General features: G+C 40.6%; 1 protein-coding gene across 1 annotated transcript in view; it reads right to left on the bottom strand.

Annotated features, from left to right (window-relative positions):
• LOC126473694 (replication termination factor 2) overlaps window positions 1-17,707 on the bottom strand; it is a 64,107-nt gene extending 46,400 nt beyond the window's left edge. The window contains exon 1 of the mRNA XM_050100933.1: window positions 17,493-17,707. Coding sequence (XP_049956890.1) covers window positions 17,493-17,561 — 69 coding nt within the window. The 5' untranslated portion in view covers window positions 17,562-17,707. The remainder of the gene's footprint in view (window positions 1-17,492) is intronic.
• Between the last annotated feature and the right edge of the window lie 2,003 nt (window positions 17,708-19,710).

Here is a 19,710-nt window from a genome sequence, read left to right as displayed (position 1 = left end):
TTGAGTATCAACTACACTGAAAGATTTACATATTCATTTTTCCCACATGCTCCTGAAGAACAGAATGGTAGAGAAATAGCTTGAAAGTAGTTTGATGAATCCTCAGCTGGGCACTTCATTGTGAATTGCAGAGTAATTCTGTAGCTGCAGACGTAATGCAAATTCCATTTATTCAGTACACACTTCTCCAGAGCACGATTTACAATAATGTTTAAATTTTGTCTATAAGCCTCTACATCCATATTGATGGAACTACACCACGTCAATTCATTGTCTAAGAGAGATGCTAACAACTGCTTAGCTGCTATTTTTAGTATAAATTCTTTATTAGTAGTATGGGCTTTATGGCGACTGCACGAGTGACACAACTGGTAAGAACAAGTCATACATTGCCCACACCCTGACAGTGCCCTATAAAACTGCTTGTGGGTTCGTACAGATACAGAAAAGAATGTGGACGAATTAGTTGAAAAAATGGACAGTGGGTACCAGCCTTACAACCAGCTGCTTTTGGACACTTCAACAACTGGCAGGTGTCATTTTTTCCACTAGCAGAAACCTGGGAAGGGAGTGACACAAGGGACCCCTTCCTAGTGTGAGGAGCCAAGGAAGACTTACGCTTCTCCAGCTGAGAAGTGGGAACTGGTGTCTCTGTGGTTTGGGGGACAGTGCTCCCGAGCGAGGTAGGTGGTGTGGGAGCAACAGGGAGGAAAATGCGCCCCCCCCCCCCCCACCCCCCCCCCATCAAAGGGGCAGGTGTAGTCTTCCAGTTCTGAGAGCCAACTGGAACTCACGGAACTGATAGGGCTACAACTGCTCTCGTAGTGGCGGTGTAACAGGAGGCCATAGCCACAGGATGTAGGCGCTCAGCTTTTCTCTTGGCTTCAGTGTAGGTAAGTCGGTCCAGGGTCTTGTATTCCACAATTTTCCTTTCTTGCTGTAAAATCCTGCAGTCTGGTGAGGAAACGGAATGATGGTCTCCGCAGTTGACACAGATGGGAGGTGGGGCACACGGAGTATTGGGATGGGATGGATGCCCACAGTCTCAACACATGATGCTGGAAGTACAGCAGGAAGACATAGGGCCGAACTTCCAGCACCACATTGGGAGATGGATATATGGCTTGACATCACAGTGGTAGACCATCACCTTGACTTTCTCGGGTAATGTGCCACCCTTGAAGGCCAAGATAAAGGCACCGTGACAACCTGATTATCCCTCTGGCCCTGATGGACGTGCCGAACGAAATGAACTCCTCGTCGCTCTAAGTTGCCGCGCAGGTCATCACCAGACTGCAAAAGAAGGTCCCTGTGGAAATGTGAGAGACACCTTTTAGTCACCTCTTATGACAGGCAGGAATGCCCTGGGCCTATTCTAACCCCCGGACCCACAGGGGGGACTTGTTACTTGATTGACATACTTGCTTCCATGCTGAAGTTGCTCCTGCTATGCTGAACAGTCTGTGGTTCTCCATCAATCTGTCTCTAGTGTTAAATTCACCCTTTGGTGCCTCTGTTTGAAATTATCTGAGTGCCATGTCTGAGTGTTTTAAACTTTCTGTTAATTATATCTTGTTCAATGTTTGCTTGTTTTGTCAGTTGCACCTGAAATTAACTGTCATACATTCTACGCTGCCACATGTGTTAGTGACCACTGAGTTCGAAATTGAGTTTTATTTATGTTGGAAGTTGTTGGTTCCCTGACTGATGTACTGACTATCAAATTGCCTGCAGCTGTTGTAAGCAAATTTTTGCACCCCAGTGAATCTTGGCTCATTTGGGTTATTAAGTCCTACAACTCTGGAAAGATTTTACAGCTTTCAAGAAAATTAAGATTATTGTTTAAAATATAATTACTATTGTAGTTGTCTGAGTGTTAGTCCCCAAGATTTGCCTGTTACCTTTTAAGCCACTTACGCTAATATGTGTGAGTACCATGCAATTTCCTATTTATTACATTAACTTGGTGTATTTTATTGTAAGATTAACTGGTAAATCCTTTTAGTAATTCTTATTTTTTAAAATTCTTGTTATATGCAGGGTTTGGTTGGGACTTGGGCCCATGCTTACATTGAGCTTCTTGTCTTGGTCTGAGCATTTTCATATGTTCCATGGTCTATCGTTATTATGCACGAACTATATTTTTGCTTGTTTGCTCTTGGCCTTCCGAGCTGCTCATAGTGTGTGGAGGCACTGCTTTGGGGTGTTATCTGTTACCTGCCAGCTCATTGGACATAGCCTGTCCGCAATGCTGTGTATGTGCGTGCATGGGGAGAGTGCGCTGCTTCCCGTCTCACCGTAGCCTCCGGGACATTACGGCCTCCTGGCATGCTATGGCATTCTCCATAAGTTAGGTGTCTATCTCGTAGAAATTGGGCGTTAATTCAACCAGTAATGCCCGTTATTCTATACCATCTTATTCAGACCTGGCCCGAGATGCCTGCCCCTTCCATGTTTTCCCTGATCAGAGTAGGTTTTTAACTTAACAGTTTTAATATTGGTGTAATGCTCAATTTGTTAAAAGGTCATTTATTATTTTTCCATGTCAGTATCTTGAATATGCCCAAAGGACTTCTTCGACTGATCAAATATTGGATATTTGTGTTTATACCAGACTCGTCTGAATTTATGCTACTACACATTTTGCAAGTTATGTTCATTAATGGTTTGAGATATACTTGATCATACTACACTCCTGGAAATGGAAAGAAGAACACATTGACACCGGTGTGTCAGACCCACCATACTTGCTCCGGACACTGCGAGAGAGCTGTACAAGCAATGATCACACGCACGGCACGGCGGACACACCAGGAACCGCGGTGTTGGCCGTTGAATGGCGCTAGCTGCGCAGCATTTGTGCACCGCCGCCGTCAGTGTCAGCCAGTTTGCCGTGGCATACGGAGCTCCATCGCAGTCTTTAACACTGGTAGCATGCCGCGACAGCGTGGACGTGAACCGTATGTGCAGTTGACGGACTTTGAGCGAGGGCGTATAGTGGGCATGCGGGAGGCCGGGTGGACGTACCGCCGAATTGCTCAACACGTGGGGCGTGAGGTCTCCACAGTACATCGATGTTGTCGCCAGTGGTCGGCGGAAGGTGCATGTGCCCGTCGACCTGGGACCGGACCGCAGCGACGCACGGATGCACGCCAAGACCGTAGGATCCTACGCAGTGCCGTAGGGGACCGCACCGCCACTTCCCAGCAAATTAGGGACACTGTTGCTCCTGGGGTATCGGCGAGGACCATTCGCAACCGTCTCCATGAAGCTGAGCTGCGGTCCCGCACACCGTTAGGCCGTCTTCCGCTCACGCCCCAACATCGTGCAGCCCGCCTCCAGTGGTGTCGCGACAGGCGTGAATGGAGGGACGAATGGAGACGTGTCGTCTTCAGCGATGAGAGTCGCTTCTGCCTTGGTGCCAATGATGGTCGTATGCGTGTTTGGCGCCGTGCAGGTGAGCGCCACAATCAGGACTGCATACGACCGAGGCACACAGGGCCAACACCCGGCATCATGGTGTGGGGAGCGATCTCCTACACTGGCCGTACACCACTGGTGATCGTCGAGGGGACACTGAATAGTGCACAGTACATCCAAACCGTCATCGAACCCATCGTTCTACCATTCCTAGACCGGCAAGGGAACTTGCTGTTCCAACAGGACAATGCACGTCCGCATGTATCCCGTGCCACCCAACGTGCTCTAGAAGGTGTAAGTCAACTACCCTGGCCAGCAAGATCTCCGGATCTGTCCCCCATTGAGCATGTTTGGGACTGGATGAAGCGTCGTCTCACGCGGTCTGCACGTCCAGCACGAACGCTGGTCCAACTGAGGCGCCAGGTGGAAATGGCATGGCAAGCCGTTCCACAGGACTACATCCAGCATCTCTACGATCGTCTCCATGGGAGAATAGCAGCCTGCATTGCTGCGAAAGGTGGATATACACTGTACTAGTGCCGACTTTGTGCATGCTCTGTTGCCTGTGTCTATGTGCCTGTGGTTCTGTCAGTGTGATCATGTGATGTATCTGACCCCAGGAATGTGTCAATAAAGTTTCCCCTTCCTGGGACAATGAATTCACGGTGTTCTTATTTCAATTTCCAGGAGTGTATTTACTTGTTAGTCCTTCATCAATTGGTGCATGTTATTCATTTACATTACATGATTATTCATCTATTGGTTCAACTAAAGGAATTTTGGAGTAATTGCCTGAATCGTTTGTATTTTATTAGTGTTTCTGGTACCTGCACAATAAATTGTTTTGGAAGTAACAAATGACTTGTGATAAATGACCTGCACTTTTCCCATGCCTGTTTAGTTATTCCCTCACCCTGGGGCATCCTCTGACATTTAACATATATTTAAATTTAACTTAATAACCAAATAATACACACTAATAATATATTCAATGGAAATAAAACTATGATAAGTTGTCCACTTTTTGGAACATTCATTTTTACAAATAGGTACTGACATCACAAACATAATATAAGAAAAAAAAGAAAGATTAGGTTTTCACATCCTAACAACAATGAGATCATTACACATGGAACACAAGCTCTTGCAGGACAGGATTGGGAAGGAAATTGGCTGTGTAATTTTCAAAGGAACTAGTGTTGTTTTAATGATTTAGAAAATGGCTCAAATGGCTCTGAGCATTATGGGACTTAACATCTGAGCTCATCAGTCCCCTAGATCTTAGAACTACTTAAATCTATCTAACCTAAGGACAAGCAGACACATCCATGCCTGAGGCAGGATTCGAACCTGCGACTGCAGCGGTCGCGCGGTTCCAGATTGGAAATCATTTGGAAAGGCCATGGAAAACATAAATCCTGATTTGACCCTCCTCCCCCCCCCCCCTTACACACACACACACACACACACACACACACACACACACACACACACACACACACACACACGTCTACTCATCTTGTTCTGCGATTTAAGAAAGAACTTTGCCATATGTTTTATTTGGACTGTAGTTAACTTTGACTCATAAATGTTGATCTTCAGGAATGCAGCTAGGAGAAATATTTAGAAAGCTTTTAAATCTGGCTGTGGCGAACGGATAAAAGTCAAGAGGGTGAAAGAGAAAGAAACTCCTAAGTGCTGGGAAGAACACGGAAATAAGAATTCTAAAGCTTCCTGGCAGATGAAAACTGTGTTGTGGACCGAGACTCAAGTTCGGGACCTTTGCCTCCCATGGGCAAGTGCACTGAGCTACCAAAGTACAACTCAAGACCTGTCCTCACAGCTTTACTTCCACCAGTTTTTTTCATTCTGGAAATAAGAATTCTCATGACACATATCAGAGAAGGGAATGCGAACTGAGTCAGACACACTAAGGAAAAGCTATTGGTACAAAACTATAAATGAAGTGAAAAACAGACAGCAACAGAACAGATACAGAAGGCGGTATGGCATGCTGAAAAGTGTGAAGGAAGAATATCCTACCAAACATCAAGGGAACAGCAAGAAGTAGGACATTATGTGGGACAAAGTTCACCCAAACATGTCATTTGGCAGATTTACCTATGTATAATGACAATGACTATGAAAATGATTCATGAAGATTGTTACCTTACAGATACAAATTATGTATAGTGTGAATGCCTACACTGGGAACTGAAATCTACCCCAGTTGATTCCCTTAATTATCATTACTATGGTGTTTTTAGGACCCTCATTCCAATTGCTAAGTCCCCTTTCCCAGCCTGATTACGTATATCACACATCTTACTCTGCAATCCAATTTCCCTTTCTCATTTGTAAAGCCAAGATGTAGTAGTCGAAATTTTATAGGTATTTACATTTTGGTAATACTGTTCCTACTAGTCCTTTTTTCTTTTAAGAGAATTATTTTTGTCCTTTTTAATTTTGGAATATTTTGATATTTTCCTACTGTTTGTCTAAATTTCTCTTTGTGTTGTTTCAGTCTTCTCTGATCAATTCTTACTGGTTATGTGGCTGAGTAAGTATTTACAGGAAACAATGAGAACATTATTGTCCAAACAAAAATTCTAATTTTAAAACACAAAAAGATATATAACAGTATGATTTGTTCCTAAATAAAATACTTCATTAGTTAGTAATTTAGAGAATTTCTGCTGCCAAGCATAATTTTACTGAGCTACAGTTGTCTTGTTATCGCCTACAATAAAGTTACAGGTCCGATAACAAGTCACACACAGTAGATATGCAAGCAGCTAAAAAAAACAATAATAAATAAATATCATTTAAATCTGACAGGGTGAAGGCAATCTGCAACACGAATCAAAAGTAGCGTGTCCTCTGCCCAGAGACAGTGGGTCACTGGCCTGTAATTCATTTTAAGGTGATGGAGGATGACTACCTCACATCATTCAATAGAAAAACTTATACAGGTCACCCAAAGTTTGCAGCATCACCCATCTAATTTGACACATGACGTAACTGTGTTGTGTTGTGTGCCACCATGATGGTGTGGTGTGTTTGAAAACAATCATGTTTGCAGAGGGCTTTTTGGAGTATGTAGTAATGTTCTCTACTGTGAGATTTTTGTGCATCTAAATTGTTTGAGAGTGATTCCCTGCACACCTTGAATGCTGTCTGAAAGAATAAGATTGGAACAGTTTGTGGCAGCATTTTTGGGAGTTATTTTGATGTTAGCAGTTATGGGAAATAGATTCATTTTTGGATTTGGAATTATTAGTGTAGCTTGCTGTTTACGGTTGGAGATATAATTTTATGTTCAGCTTTTTGTTAGTTATGAAGTACACAAAGACACACTCAGTACAGTTCACGAGCAGATCCGTGCATGGCGAACAATAGGGGTAACACCAGTGATTCGAGAATTTCTGTGTAAATTCTAGAACCACTCAGCCTTCTGCCGTCTCGAACACACGATATTCTAGATACGAGCGTGGGATGGTAAAATCCTACCTACTGCGCATCACATGTTTGTGTGTGCAGGTTTAAAATCAGTCACGGGAAGAAAGTAGACGGGGCGGTTGAATGGCACCGACAAGTACCTGTCGGGCAATCCACAGATGTGTTAGTGACTATGTATGGAAGAACCATGGAATCTATATGCAGCTTTGTGCTTATTGTGTCACTGACTATTGTTACGTGAAACAAGAACAGTTGAAAAATTACTCATATAGACTCTTGACTCAGCCTTGTTAGAGGCAAGATGTTTTTTCAGTCTCCTTTTCTGAAAGTCATCGTGTCTCAGCAGCCTTTCTTTCTAACATAAATCAATTTGTTTCTAACATACAACTGTACGAGAGACTTACTAAAGTTTGTACGGCTACTTATTTTGCTAGTAGAAAGAAGCTTGAAAGTTCCTGTACCTAGCATTATTCGACAGAAAAGAAGTCAAGAGATTTTCCAGCAGCCGACTATCCCGTAAAGAACATGGGCTGCAAAAATCTAAGTAAGTCACCTCATAAAGAAGTGGAATGTGGTTTGGGGAAATAAATCAGTATAACCCACACCCACACTAAGTTGTCGGAACGTTAGAACGTGGCGACCTGTGTGAAAGAACCCAGAAAACAAGAATTTTAGGTCAAAAATGAGGAAAGAAGCTCTTGTGTGTTGCCGCAGCAACCAAAGACAAGAAAATTACTCCGAGACTTTGGAATATGTTAAGTATTCAATGGAGAAAACTTTTGAAGGGAAGACTGTGAAGAAATGAAAAACTCACAGCGATAAAAATAGTAAAGAAGATTTCGATGTGTTTGTCTAAGAAGTACGCATAGAACACTTCAACCAAGAAGATCCCAGGCAGAGAGTATATAGCTCTCACACACATTGCAGATACACAGATGCGGAAACCTGCTGTTGACCGGTGCTGACTTGCCTCCACATCTGCTCACCTACGCTACAAGAATTCTACGCCAGGTGAGCATGAAACAAAACTGCATTACTTTAGTACGAAGTGGTACAAGATCACCTAATGTTGTATTAACTAGTGAAGCTGTGACTGATTTGCAATGGGGAGCTAATTAAGGGTTATCTAGACAATTCCCTAAACTTAAGCCAGATGGAGATGTACATCCGACCCGTTTCTTAAAAAGATTTAACGAAGCTTTATCAAAAAATTGGGATGATTCCAAGAAGCTCGAATTTGCTGTGGGGTACCTTCTAGGGGAAGCCTCAGAATGGGGTATAGTAAATATTGAGAAATTTTCCTCTTGGGAAGACTTTCAAAAGAGATTTAAAGAGAAATACTGGTCTGCCAGTGGTCAAGAAAAGTTGATATCAGATCTATGGGATCCGGACGGAGTCATCTATCCCCCAGGGAAGTTAACTTTCTGATTTAACAGGTGGAATGACAACCATTGGATCCCGAGTTGCTTTCAGTGTTTCTTCCAAAATAGTTTTCCTGCACCAAATTCCTTTAAAATCTAAAATTATCATATAATCTTATTGCTTAAAAAAATTGAATATGACCATAAAATAGAGAACAACTTAATAAAAAAAATTAATTAATTAATTAATTTAAAAAACTGATATTACTATGAAATAGAGAGTAACCTTAGAGAATCACAGAAAAAAAGTGATGTCTGGACAAATAAACTGAAAAGAGTATTTTGTTTGTGGAAAATACAATATGATGTGACTAACTGAATCATTGTTATAACATAGTGTATAGATTTTCTATTTTGTATAGAGCATTTTATACCTTTTATGAGATGTGGTGGTGGTGGTTAGTGTTTAACGTCCCGTCGACAACGAGGCCATTAGAGACGGAGCGCAAGCTCGGGTAAGGGAAGGATTGGGAAGGAAATCGGCCGTGCCCTTTCAAAGGAACCATCCCGGCATTTGCCTGAAACGATTTAGGGAAATCACGGAAAACCTAAATCAGGATGGCCGGAGACGGGATTGAACCATCGTCCTCCCGAATGCGAGTCCAGTGTGCTAACCACTGCGCCGCCTCGCTCGGTCCTTTTATGAGATGTGATATAGATGGGAGGGTTTGTATAAATATTGAAAGGGGTGGGTATTGTAGCTAAAAGCTTGATTTAAATCAACAGATAAATCATGCCTAACACAAAACACACATCACACCTTTCAAACAACCCTCACAAACAAGTGTGCCTGATTATTCTTCATTTGCCGTTTCCATATGTTTGCTAGGATTTCCTTCGGGGACCTCAAAGGGTTAAAGTGGGACAAGTCCGTTTTGTAGGAGACGATTTAACACCAAACCTCCTACGGCGTCTCACTCAAGTACGTGAGAGGTAAGTACCCTGGGGAAAGGGGGTGGGAAGGCTTTCCTGTCTTTGGGGCTACCTTCTTTCTCTTCTTTGATCCTAGCAACCACATCTAGTTTTTCTTTTCTTACTTCTCATCTTGAGGACATGCCTATCTTTTCCCTCTTTCCATATTCATAAACTTCTATCGCTGAAGTCCTTCCTTATTTCTGTGGTTACTAATAACCTACATCTTATCTTTACATAAGATGGTCGAAGAATCAGACTACACGAACACACATCCACATATACACAAATATACACTTCTACACAAACATTAAATTATATAAGACAAAGTCTGTCACTATGTGACAACCGCCAGGTGTTGTAGGGGAAAAGGTGTGTAATAGGGAATTATGCGCACATATATGGGAAGTTATGACAGTTCTACATCGAATATACATAAGAAGAGGTGCACATACATAACGAGGAACTATAAAGTAATAATGAGTAATGGATAAATAAGAGAGACGCATGAGCAAAGAAAGAAAATGAAAGTAGGACTAGAATTAGTCAGGTTGATGACTAAGCAACGTCAGTGCAATAAAAACTCTGATGAATTGAGGGATAGTGGCACGTACGTAGTATATATAGACACAGTATCTATTGAAAGTATAGAAGTTGATCATTAGAGAAGGACTCTAAGGAGTGAATGATATATTAAAGAATCAATGCAAAGTTTAAAATAGATTTATAGCTTTACCAGAAGATACTTAATTATGGTATACATAGAAATGTATATTAGGGTAACAAAGTGTGAGACCTACTCAGAAAGGATAAAGGGGGCGTACCCGGCATTCACTAAGTATAAAGGGCAGATGTACCTACACGGTGATAGGACGATCTGTGGCCTAAAAAAGAGAGATGTTTTGTAAGGAGCGTACCTGCCAGAATGGAAAGAGGCAGTGTTCTCATAACGTCAACCCACAAGCAAGGAATAGGTGCTGATCCTAGGAGAAGGGGACAGTATTGTGAAAAAAGTCATAATTTTATAGGAATGATTCTGGAAAGTGTAAATTCTATGAACGACTAGCATTATTATGTTTCGTGGAAGTAAATGAGTGTCATAAGAACACTTTCACTTTGCCCAGTGTTCCTCCAAGCTACAAATAATGAAAATAGTACATACTAGGAAAAATGTAGTACAAAAGATAAGAATAGAAAAAAGATTACTCATGTGTCCTAAACACCTGAAGTTTACAATTGAAAAAAAAAAAAAAATAAAGAAAGAAAGAAAGAAAAGGAAAAAGAGTCCTCACAATTACTAAATATTAGTAAAGCTGACTAAAATAATGAATACATGTTCATGTCTTAATGACAAAGTAAAATATGAAAAGAGTAGACAAAAAATAAATGGAAGGTTGTGCAAGAAAGGACAGAATTGTTACTCAAAGCAAAGATGTACATAAACATTATGTAAGAAATGTATACTGTTAATATATGAAATGTTATTATGTGTGATATTATGTGAATAACGATTATGTACAAAATATCACGTTTTGGTCTGGGGGAGGGGGGTTATGTAGTGATTTGAGCATTTCTGTGTAAATTCTAGAACCACTCAGCCTTCTACTGTCTTGAACAAACGATACTCTAGATACGAGTGTGGGATGGTAAAATCCTACCTACTGCACATCACATGTTTGTGTGTGCAGGTTTAAAATCAGTCATGGGAAGAAAGTAGACATGGCAGTCAAACAGCACCGACAAGTACCTGTCGGGCAATCCATAAATGTGTTAGTGACTATGTATGGAAGAACCATGGAATCTATATGCAGGTTTGTGCTTATTGTGTCACTGACTATTGTTATGTGAAACAAGAACAGTTGAAAAATTACTCATATAGACTCTTGACTCCGCCTTGTTAGAGGCAAGATGTTTTTTCAGTCTCCTTTTCTGAGAGTCATGGTGTCTAAGCACACTTACTTTCGAATGTAAATCAATTTGTTTCTAACATATGACTGTATGAGAGACTTACTAAAGTTTGTATGGCTACTTATTTTGCTAGTAGAAAGAGACTTGAAAGATCCTGTACCTAGCGTTATTTGACGGAGAAGAAGTCAGGAGTGCTTCCAGCAGCCGGCTATTCAGTAAAGAAGAGTGGCTGCAAAGTCCAAGTAAGTCATCTCATGAAGAAGTGGAAGGTGGTTTGGGGGAATAAACCAAAATAACTCAGAGTCACACTCACATTTTAAATCATCAAAACATTAGAACATGTTGACCACAATTAAATTTTGACAGTTACTTGGTTTCATTGCCAAAAATGTGAAGTGTTATGTATCTGGACAAGGTATGAGACAGATAAAAGTTGCTGTATCTAAGACCAATGAGCAGTATATGTGGCACTGTCAGCAGGACATAATATGGCGAGGGGTTACTGGTTTGAGAAGTCTAGGCAAACCAATCAATAGACTGTGCTGACGACATACCGCTACTGCTAGATTTGTGTGTTGGCTTACTTGGGTTGGTAAGTATGTTTTAATTGTTTTATTTTTTATTGTGGTATGTATGTTTATGTGCACAATTGTGTATACTGTATACTGAAATTGGTGTTAATGCATTTTTATGAATTTTCAACCTAGGTTATTAGTTGTTGGTAATTACATTGTACTCTGATTGGTAAGTATCATGGTGTTCATTTTACCTTTGTCAGTACGATTAGGTTTTCAACATTAGTTATGTGAGCGAGTTATGGTTTTATAGCACTGTGTACTTCTTTTTAGTTCTGTAGCTAAAGTGAAATGTTAGATACTGGATTTGTCAAGTTGCATGTGGCTTTGTGGTGGATTTCATTTTAGGCTATATAGCTCAAGTGACATTTCCAGTGCCCGGTTTTGTAGTTGTGTGTAGGTCTATGGTATCATGGACTTTATTTGTGCTATACGGGTGAAGTGAAATTTATGACAAGTTTTTTTCAGTTCTTTAAATTTTAGTTTTTCGTGACTGCTGAGGACTTTATGCAATTCATTTTTTGGTTGCTATTTGTTTCAATTTGTCTTCATTATTAGAACTGTTGTATATTCAGTATGTCCGCAGTAAATATCCCTTTAATTCCCATCATAATTCTGTTAATTTCATATTATTTCTGCACTCAAATATTTTTCAGATTATTTGTGTTTGTTCGCTTGTGTAATGAGTGACATCATGGTCACCATACTGTAAGGATGTCCACTATCTAGATAAAGTTAAGGGTCAAAGCCACTGCTACCGCAATCTTTGGTTTTGCTAGCAGCAAGAGCCTTATAATTAAAATTGTGTTCTTAAAAGCAATGTCTCCAAACTTTTTATGTGAAAACTCTTAATGCTTTTTAAATAAAATAAACATTATTTAGATTCTACATCTTTACTCTTCACGTTTACATATTTGCAGTCTCTGCAAGTAAAGGGCTCCTAGTTGTAGCATGTAACGTGATGGTGTGTAATGGTAACTCTGTTGGTGTGTGAGGAAGAGCATGCAGTAATCTAGTTTGGAATTCAAAGAGTTAGTCCACAGATGAAGCACCCTCTTCTTCAGTACGACAACACCAGGCTACACATGAGCACTGTAACATCTGCAACAATGTGATGCCTTGGGTTCACTGTCATCAGTCATCCTCCATATAGTCCCAATTTGGTCCCATCCAATTTTCATTCATTTCCAAAACTTGAAGAACACCTTCAAAGACTTCACTTTGATAGTGATGAAGCAGTGCGCACAGAAGTGAGGCTGTGGCCGTTAGTAATGTAAAACATTCTATAGTTACGGTATCAACAAACAGGTATCTTGCTGGGAGAAATGTGTATATTGCCAAGATGACTATGATGAGGAATAAATATGTAGATATGAAGAATAAAGATGTAGGATATTAATAACATTTGGTTTATTTAGAAAGCTTTAAGAATTTTCACATAAAAATTCAGACGCATAACTTTTCAGCATACCTTTACATATACATTATTCATATGTAAACGTAGTACTTAATTATGATAATTTGGAGAACAGTTGCACAAAATGTGGCCACAATATTTAAACAACAGAAAAAGGCCATAAGAATAATTACAAAGAACAACAATCAGCCAGTAAAAAATCTGTTTATAGAGCTGCACATTCTAAATGCATCATCTGAGGAATGCCTTCACCCTCCACAGACTAGTACCTATTCCACTAACATATAAATTCACGGACACAGAACACGAAACTCAATTAATTTACACAAACCAAAAAGAAAAAAAAAACTAAACAGATTTCATCCAGGTGAATTTGTTAAAATGACATGACTATGATAAGTATCACTCCCATTATTTTTTGGTGAATTGTCAAACTGGTGTCAGTATTGTCTTTATATAGGTGATGCTGTGATATGTTAAACACATTTCCAGTTTGACAGTGAGGGTACAAGTCTTGGCACTTGATATGGTTAGCCAGCATCAATCTCTCATACCCCAGGATGCGGCTCAACCAGAAGTACTTTCAGCACATTATGTCAGTAATGGGCTGTGTTGTCAGAAGTTGATGGGAGTGACACTCATCTAAGCATTATACCATTTTGACGAACTACACTCCAACAGAAACATGAGCATTTTATATCAGCTCAACCTGCCACAAAATAAAATAAGATCAACCAAAAAAACTGTTTTCTATCAGGTAACCAAAGAGGAAAACTCTGCATTCATAATCTGTGATGGAAAATTGTAGCTTCCTTTCATCATTTTAAGCTCAACAGTCCCCTCATTATGAAGGAATGTATATCCAGTTTTTCAGAGGAATGGAGAGACAGGACTATCATTAAGTACCTAACGTCAGATGAAAAATAAATAAATAAAATTAAAAAAAACTAAAAATCTATCGTGTGCGCAATGTGTGCAGCAACTCATGAGGAGACATTAATACACAGTGTTAAGTTGGTTTTTGTATTAATCAGTACTGTACTTAGTATCAACTTTTGACTACGTTTTGTTGTTGTTTTAAGTTGCTGCCTAATATTATTGTAAAAGGACCTGTGGCTATATAATCCAACATGCTAACTAAATTTACAAACAAGGGCATCATTTGTCTTCAATGTTCCTTGCTCCAAATGTCAAAACATTTGTCTTCCATTGCACTGAGCCAACGGAGGTGTCCGATCCCACCTGTCCACTTTGACCCCGTAAGGGTGTTGTGGCGTATGACGGCACAGAGTTTAGTTTATGAGTTGGCTGTGTTTGTAGATGTCGTCTTGTTGTGTTATGGTGGGGAGTTTCGTTTGAGTTGGTTGTGTCTGTAGATGTCGTCTTGTCGCGGTTGGTGGTGCCCTCTGGTGGTGAGTGTTAAGTGATGTATTGGATTCCTTTGAGCATTCTTGGTCACAGTGTGCAGTATTTTGGATTGCCTATGATTGAAGAACTGAAATTGGTTTCAGTGAGTTATTAATTAATTTTTCTGTTTACGTAATTGCAGTGTCGATTAGCGTTATTGGTTTGCTGTTTGTCATCCGGTACGGCATTTAATTTGTTTTATGGTTGTTTTATGGCTTCTTTTGTTAGGTATGGATATGACTGTAAAATACAACAGTTCAAGGTTGCATGCTGAATGGGGGAGGACATTATGTCCCTCAAAATTTCTCAAGATGTTTGGACTCCTGGCTGAAATTGTCAAGTGCAGTGTGTGTAGGCAGAATAAGCAGATGGTGAGAGTTCCGGCATCTCGGACCAGGGACTGTTATATGTGATGGTGTTGAATCTGTAACTTTTGGTGCTCCCTTGGATGCGATGCCTGGTTTGCAAAGTCTAGGTTGGCCATGAGAGACTGTTTTGATGGCTTATTCTTTTTGTTATAGATTCTCTATCAGTTTCTGTGCACACGACACTGGATTGAGTGAGATGACTATTTTAGATTGGTTTTCTTTTTGTAGGGAAGTCTGTCCAGAATATGTGAAGCATAGGGGTGGTGGTGGTCGAGATAGATGAATCCCAGTTTGGGAAGAGAAAGTATGAGAGGAGTAAGTCTCTGGTTGGGTTACGGATGTGGGGGGGCCGTTATTTCGGGGTGGGGGGAGTATGCGGATTGTGTTTTTAGGGTTTTGGAGGGACATACAAAGAGGTAATTGGTGGGGTTAATTGAAGAGTATATAGAGAAGGACAGTATGGTATTGTCAGTTGCTTTTTCGACGTATAGGGGATTGGGGAAGAGAGGTTATGATCATTTAGTTGTAAATCGTAGTTTAGAGTTCAAAATTATGAAACTGGCGCATGCACTAATACAATTGAGGAGGCTTTGGGCAGCGGTTAAATCTGTCACAGGGAGGGGGAAAAGGCACTCTTCAAACCTGCAATCTCATTTAGATTAGTATTGCATTTTTCGAGGGCAGTTAGTAAAATATACAGGCCAAGGGTGGTTAGTTGAGGGGGTTTTGTATGTGGCAGAAGAGGGGGAGGGAGGCTCGTGGGTTATGTTCATGGGTTTATGTGGGTTGGGGGGGGGGGGGGGGGTGTTATGGCTACATTGTGGAGGATCTGCAATGTTGCAGTTGTTTTTCAGTTGTAGTGTGTGATGGAGTTTCGTTTATTTTGTGGTTTCTATTTGTTGGCGGATGTTTGTTTTGGGGAGAGGGTGAAGTATAAGGGTGAGTGGAGTTGGGAGTTTCTTTTTGTTTTGTTTTGTGTGTGTGTGCGTGGGGGGGGGGGGGGGGGGGAGGGGGGCAGGGGGGGCTGTGTTTGATTGGGATGGCTAGCCTAGTGTGTAACGCCGGAATTTGTTTGGGATAAGTAGTCTTCTTCCTTTTTTTTCCCCGGGTCTATTGTTCGCACTTTCTGATGTTTTGTGGGGTTTTTTATGCGTTGTTGGTTTGGTTTTATTTATCGCAGGTGTTTGATGTTTTTGGTATCGTAAGCTGTTTGTGCCCTATATGGGTGAAGGGAAATGTTTGATTCCTAGGACGTCGTCGTCATATGTGTTTTTGTATCGTCAGTTGTAGTCGACCTATACAGGCCACAGGCAGTGTCCGATTACAATGTTTTTCGCCGTAGGTATGTGATTTAGTACAGTCAGTTGTAATTGACCTATATAGGTCAGGAAAAGTGTCCGATTCCAATGTGTGTTGTCATAGCTCTGTGTGTTTTGGCATCATCAGTTGTGCCTGACATATATAGGTCAAGAGAAGTGTCCGATTCCATTTTTATTTGTTTTAGGTGTTGGTTTTGTGGTATTGTTAGTCGCGGCCTGGATATTTTTGTAGTAGTTAGTTTCTATTTTGTGGTATCGACAACTGCGGTTGAGCTAAGTAGGTGAAAGGGAGTGACCGATTCCTGTGGATACTGTGGGGTAGCGGAAAGTGGGAATTTTGTATTGTTTTTCTGTCATAGTTTCGTGTGGTTTGGGACCGTGATTTCCCGCGCTTGTCCCGTTACATTATTTTTTGGAGGGATATGCTCTTGTTGTTTTTAAATGTATTTTCGTGTTCGTTGTGTTTGTGTAGTGATGTCATAGGCGCCATATTGGAGACATTGAGAATGGTCGTTTCCGCCATATTAATGACGTCACGCGTCAAAGACGGATGGGATCAGACGCTTCTGTAATCCCCAGTATTTCCTTTTATCTGATTCGGAATGGACAAGAAACTTCAATGAGAAAAAAAGCGAACATTCTGTTTGTAACAACAACGACACATACAAAGGCGAGAAGGCTAAGGATAAAGGTAACTTCAAAAGTTAGCTGAAATTCTTTCCAACTAACAATGTTTACTCCGTTGAACGCTACAAATTATTATATTTGGGAAACAATTAACATGTTCACCAACATGAGATACCGATATCATTCATATGACGCGCAGAAGATATATACAATATTATAGTTTTGTGGGACAATATAATCATTGCATTTTATGGTAACAAAATATTAACTGGCGTACCGTATTCAACATCTCACCGAAACATGTTGCTTTCGGTATAATTTTTTGTTTCACAAAGTGGGGAAATGTGACATCTCAGAACAAACTGATGAAAATGTTGAGTAAAATTGGGGGTCCTCATAATATGCAAGGTAGGTTCACAACAAAATACACACCTACACCGTACTTTAAATCGTGGGGGGGTTTAGCTCGGTGGAGTTCTCCAACTCCCTAATACATCCGTACAAACAGCATCATCAGTGAGCATAGTTTCCAACCTAAGATTTCAACCAGATAAGTTTTTCCAAACATGACACAAATCTATACCAATATACTTAAAGGAGAACAGTACAATGGCAGAATCACGTAAACAAAGTACTAAGTAAGAAGCAAATATACGTACTTGCTCGGGTTTCTCTTTCTTTCTAACCAGTTCGTCTCTACGGGGTATTGTGCCGCCGTCACATCCCATGTTTCTGTAGCTGTTTTACACGTTTAGAACCTCCTTCTTCAAAAACCACAAAACTTAGCAACAAACTAACTTTTGCCAAATGTCTATGAAATTACACACCTGTCAACATTTCTATCGTTTCAAAGATACTCAACAACGCAGACAAACCAACTACTTTTTAACTGACCACAACATGCTACCTTTATATACGTAATGCCTAGTTTGGACGATGACACTGGTTGCAGGCAACTGCGCTACCGGCCACCGCACATGAGGCCGCGCGTTTCCGCAACTCGTCGGTGAAATTAAACACTTTCGGCGTGCTCCAACTTTGGCGACATTAGTTGCCTGAATTTTGAGGTTATGTGTGCTCGTAGACTGTAGACAAACTGAAATATGACGTGGGGATAGGAGACTAATGTTCGCTTTTTGGATATCTATGCTTTGCATAGTTGACCACAATCTATTGGTTATGACCTGTAGATTAAAACTGAAGAAACTGTAAAAAGGTGAGAATTTAAGGAGATGGGACTTGGATAAACTGACTAAACCAGAGGTTGTACAGAGTTTCAGGGAGAGCATAAGGGAACAATTGACAGGAATGGGGGAAAGAAATACAGTAGAAGAAGAATGGGTAGCTTTGAGGGATGAAGTAGTGAAGGCAGCAGAGGATAAAGTAGGTAAAAAGACGAGGGCTAGTAGAAATCCTTGGGTAACACAAGAAATATTGAATTTAATTGATCAAAGGAGAAAATATAAAAATGCAATAAATGAAGCAGGCAAAAAGGAATACAAACGTCTCAAAAATGAGATCGACAGGAAGTGCAAAATGGCTAAGCAGGGATGGCTAGAGGACAAATGTAAAGATGTAGAGGCTTATCTCACTAGGGGTAAGACAGATACTGCCTACAGGAAAATTAAAGAGACCTTTGGAGACAAGAGAACCACTTGTATGAACATCAAGAGCTCAGATGGAAACCCAGTTCTAAGCAAAGAAGGGAAAGCAGAAAGGTGGAAGGAGTATATAGAGGGTCTATACAAGGGCTATGTACTTGAGGACAATATTATGGAAATGGAAGAAGATGTAGATGAAGATGAAATGGGACACACGATACTGCGTGAAGAGTTTGACAGAGCACTGAAAGACCTGAGTCGAAACAAGGCCCCGGGAGTAGACAACATTCCATTGGAACTACTGACGGCCTTGGGACAGCCAGTCCTGACAAAACTCTACCATCTGGTGAGCAAGATGTATGAAACAGGCGAAATACCCTCAGACTTCAAGAAGATTATAATCATTCCAATCCCAAAGAAAGCAGGTGTTGACAGATGTGAAAATTACCGAACTATCAGTTTAATAAGCCACAGCTGCAAAATACTAACACAAATTCTTTACAGACGAATGGAAAAACTAGTAGAAGTCGACCTCGGGGAAGATCAGTTTGGATTTCGTAGAAATACTGGAACAAGTGAGGCAATACTGACCTTACAACTTATCTTAGAAGAAAGATTAAGGAAAGGCAAACCTACATTTCTAGCATTTGTAGACTTAGAGAAAGCTTTTGACAATGTTGACTGGAACACTCTCTTTCAAATTCTAAAGGTGGCAGGGGTAAAATACAGGGAGCAAAAGGCTATTTACAGTTTGTACAGAAACCGGATGGCAGTTATAAGAGTCGAGGGGCATGAAAGGGAAGCAGTGATTGGGAAGGGAGTAAGACAGGGTTGTAGCCTCTCCCTGATGTTATTCAATCTGTATATTGAGCAAGCAGTAAAGGAAACAAAAGAAAAATTTGGAGTAGGTATTAAAATCCATGGAGAAGAAATAAAAACTTTGAGGTTCGCCGATGACATTGTAATTCTGTCAGAGACAGCAAAGGACTTGGAAGAGCAGTTGAATGGAATGGACAGTGTCTTGAGAGGAGTATATAAGATGAACATCAACAAAAGCAAAACGAGGATAATGGAATGTAGTAGAATTAAGTCGGGTGATGCTGAGGGAATTAGATTAGGAAATGAGACTCATAAAGTAGTAAAGGAGTTTTGCTATTTGGGGAGCAAAATAACTGATGATGGTCGAAGTAGAGAGGATATGAAATGTAGACTGGCAATGGCAAGGAAAGCGTTTCTGAAGAAGAGAAATTTGTTAACATCGAGTGTAGATTTAAGT

Source organism: Schistocerca serialis, chromosome 4, assembly GCF_023864345.2.
Source record: "Schistocerca serialis cubense isolate TAMUIC-IGC-003099 chromosome 4, iqSchSeri2.2, whole genome shotgun sequence".
Lineage (NCBI taxonomy): Eukaryota > Metazoa > Arthropoda > Insecta > Orthoptera > Acrididae > Schistocerca > Schistocerca serialis.
The sequence above is the reverse complement of the archived record's forward strand: the minus strand, read 5'-3'. Positions and strand labels throughout refer to the sequence as shown.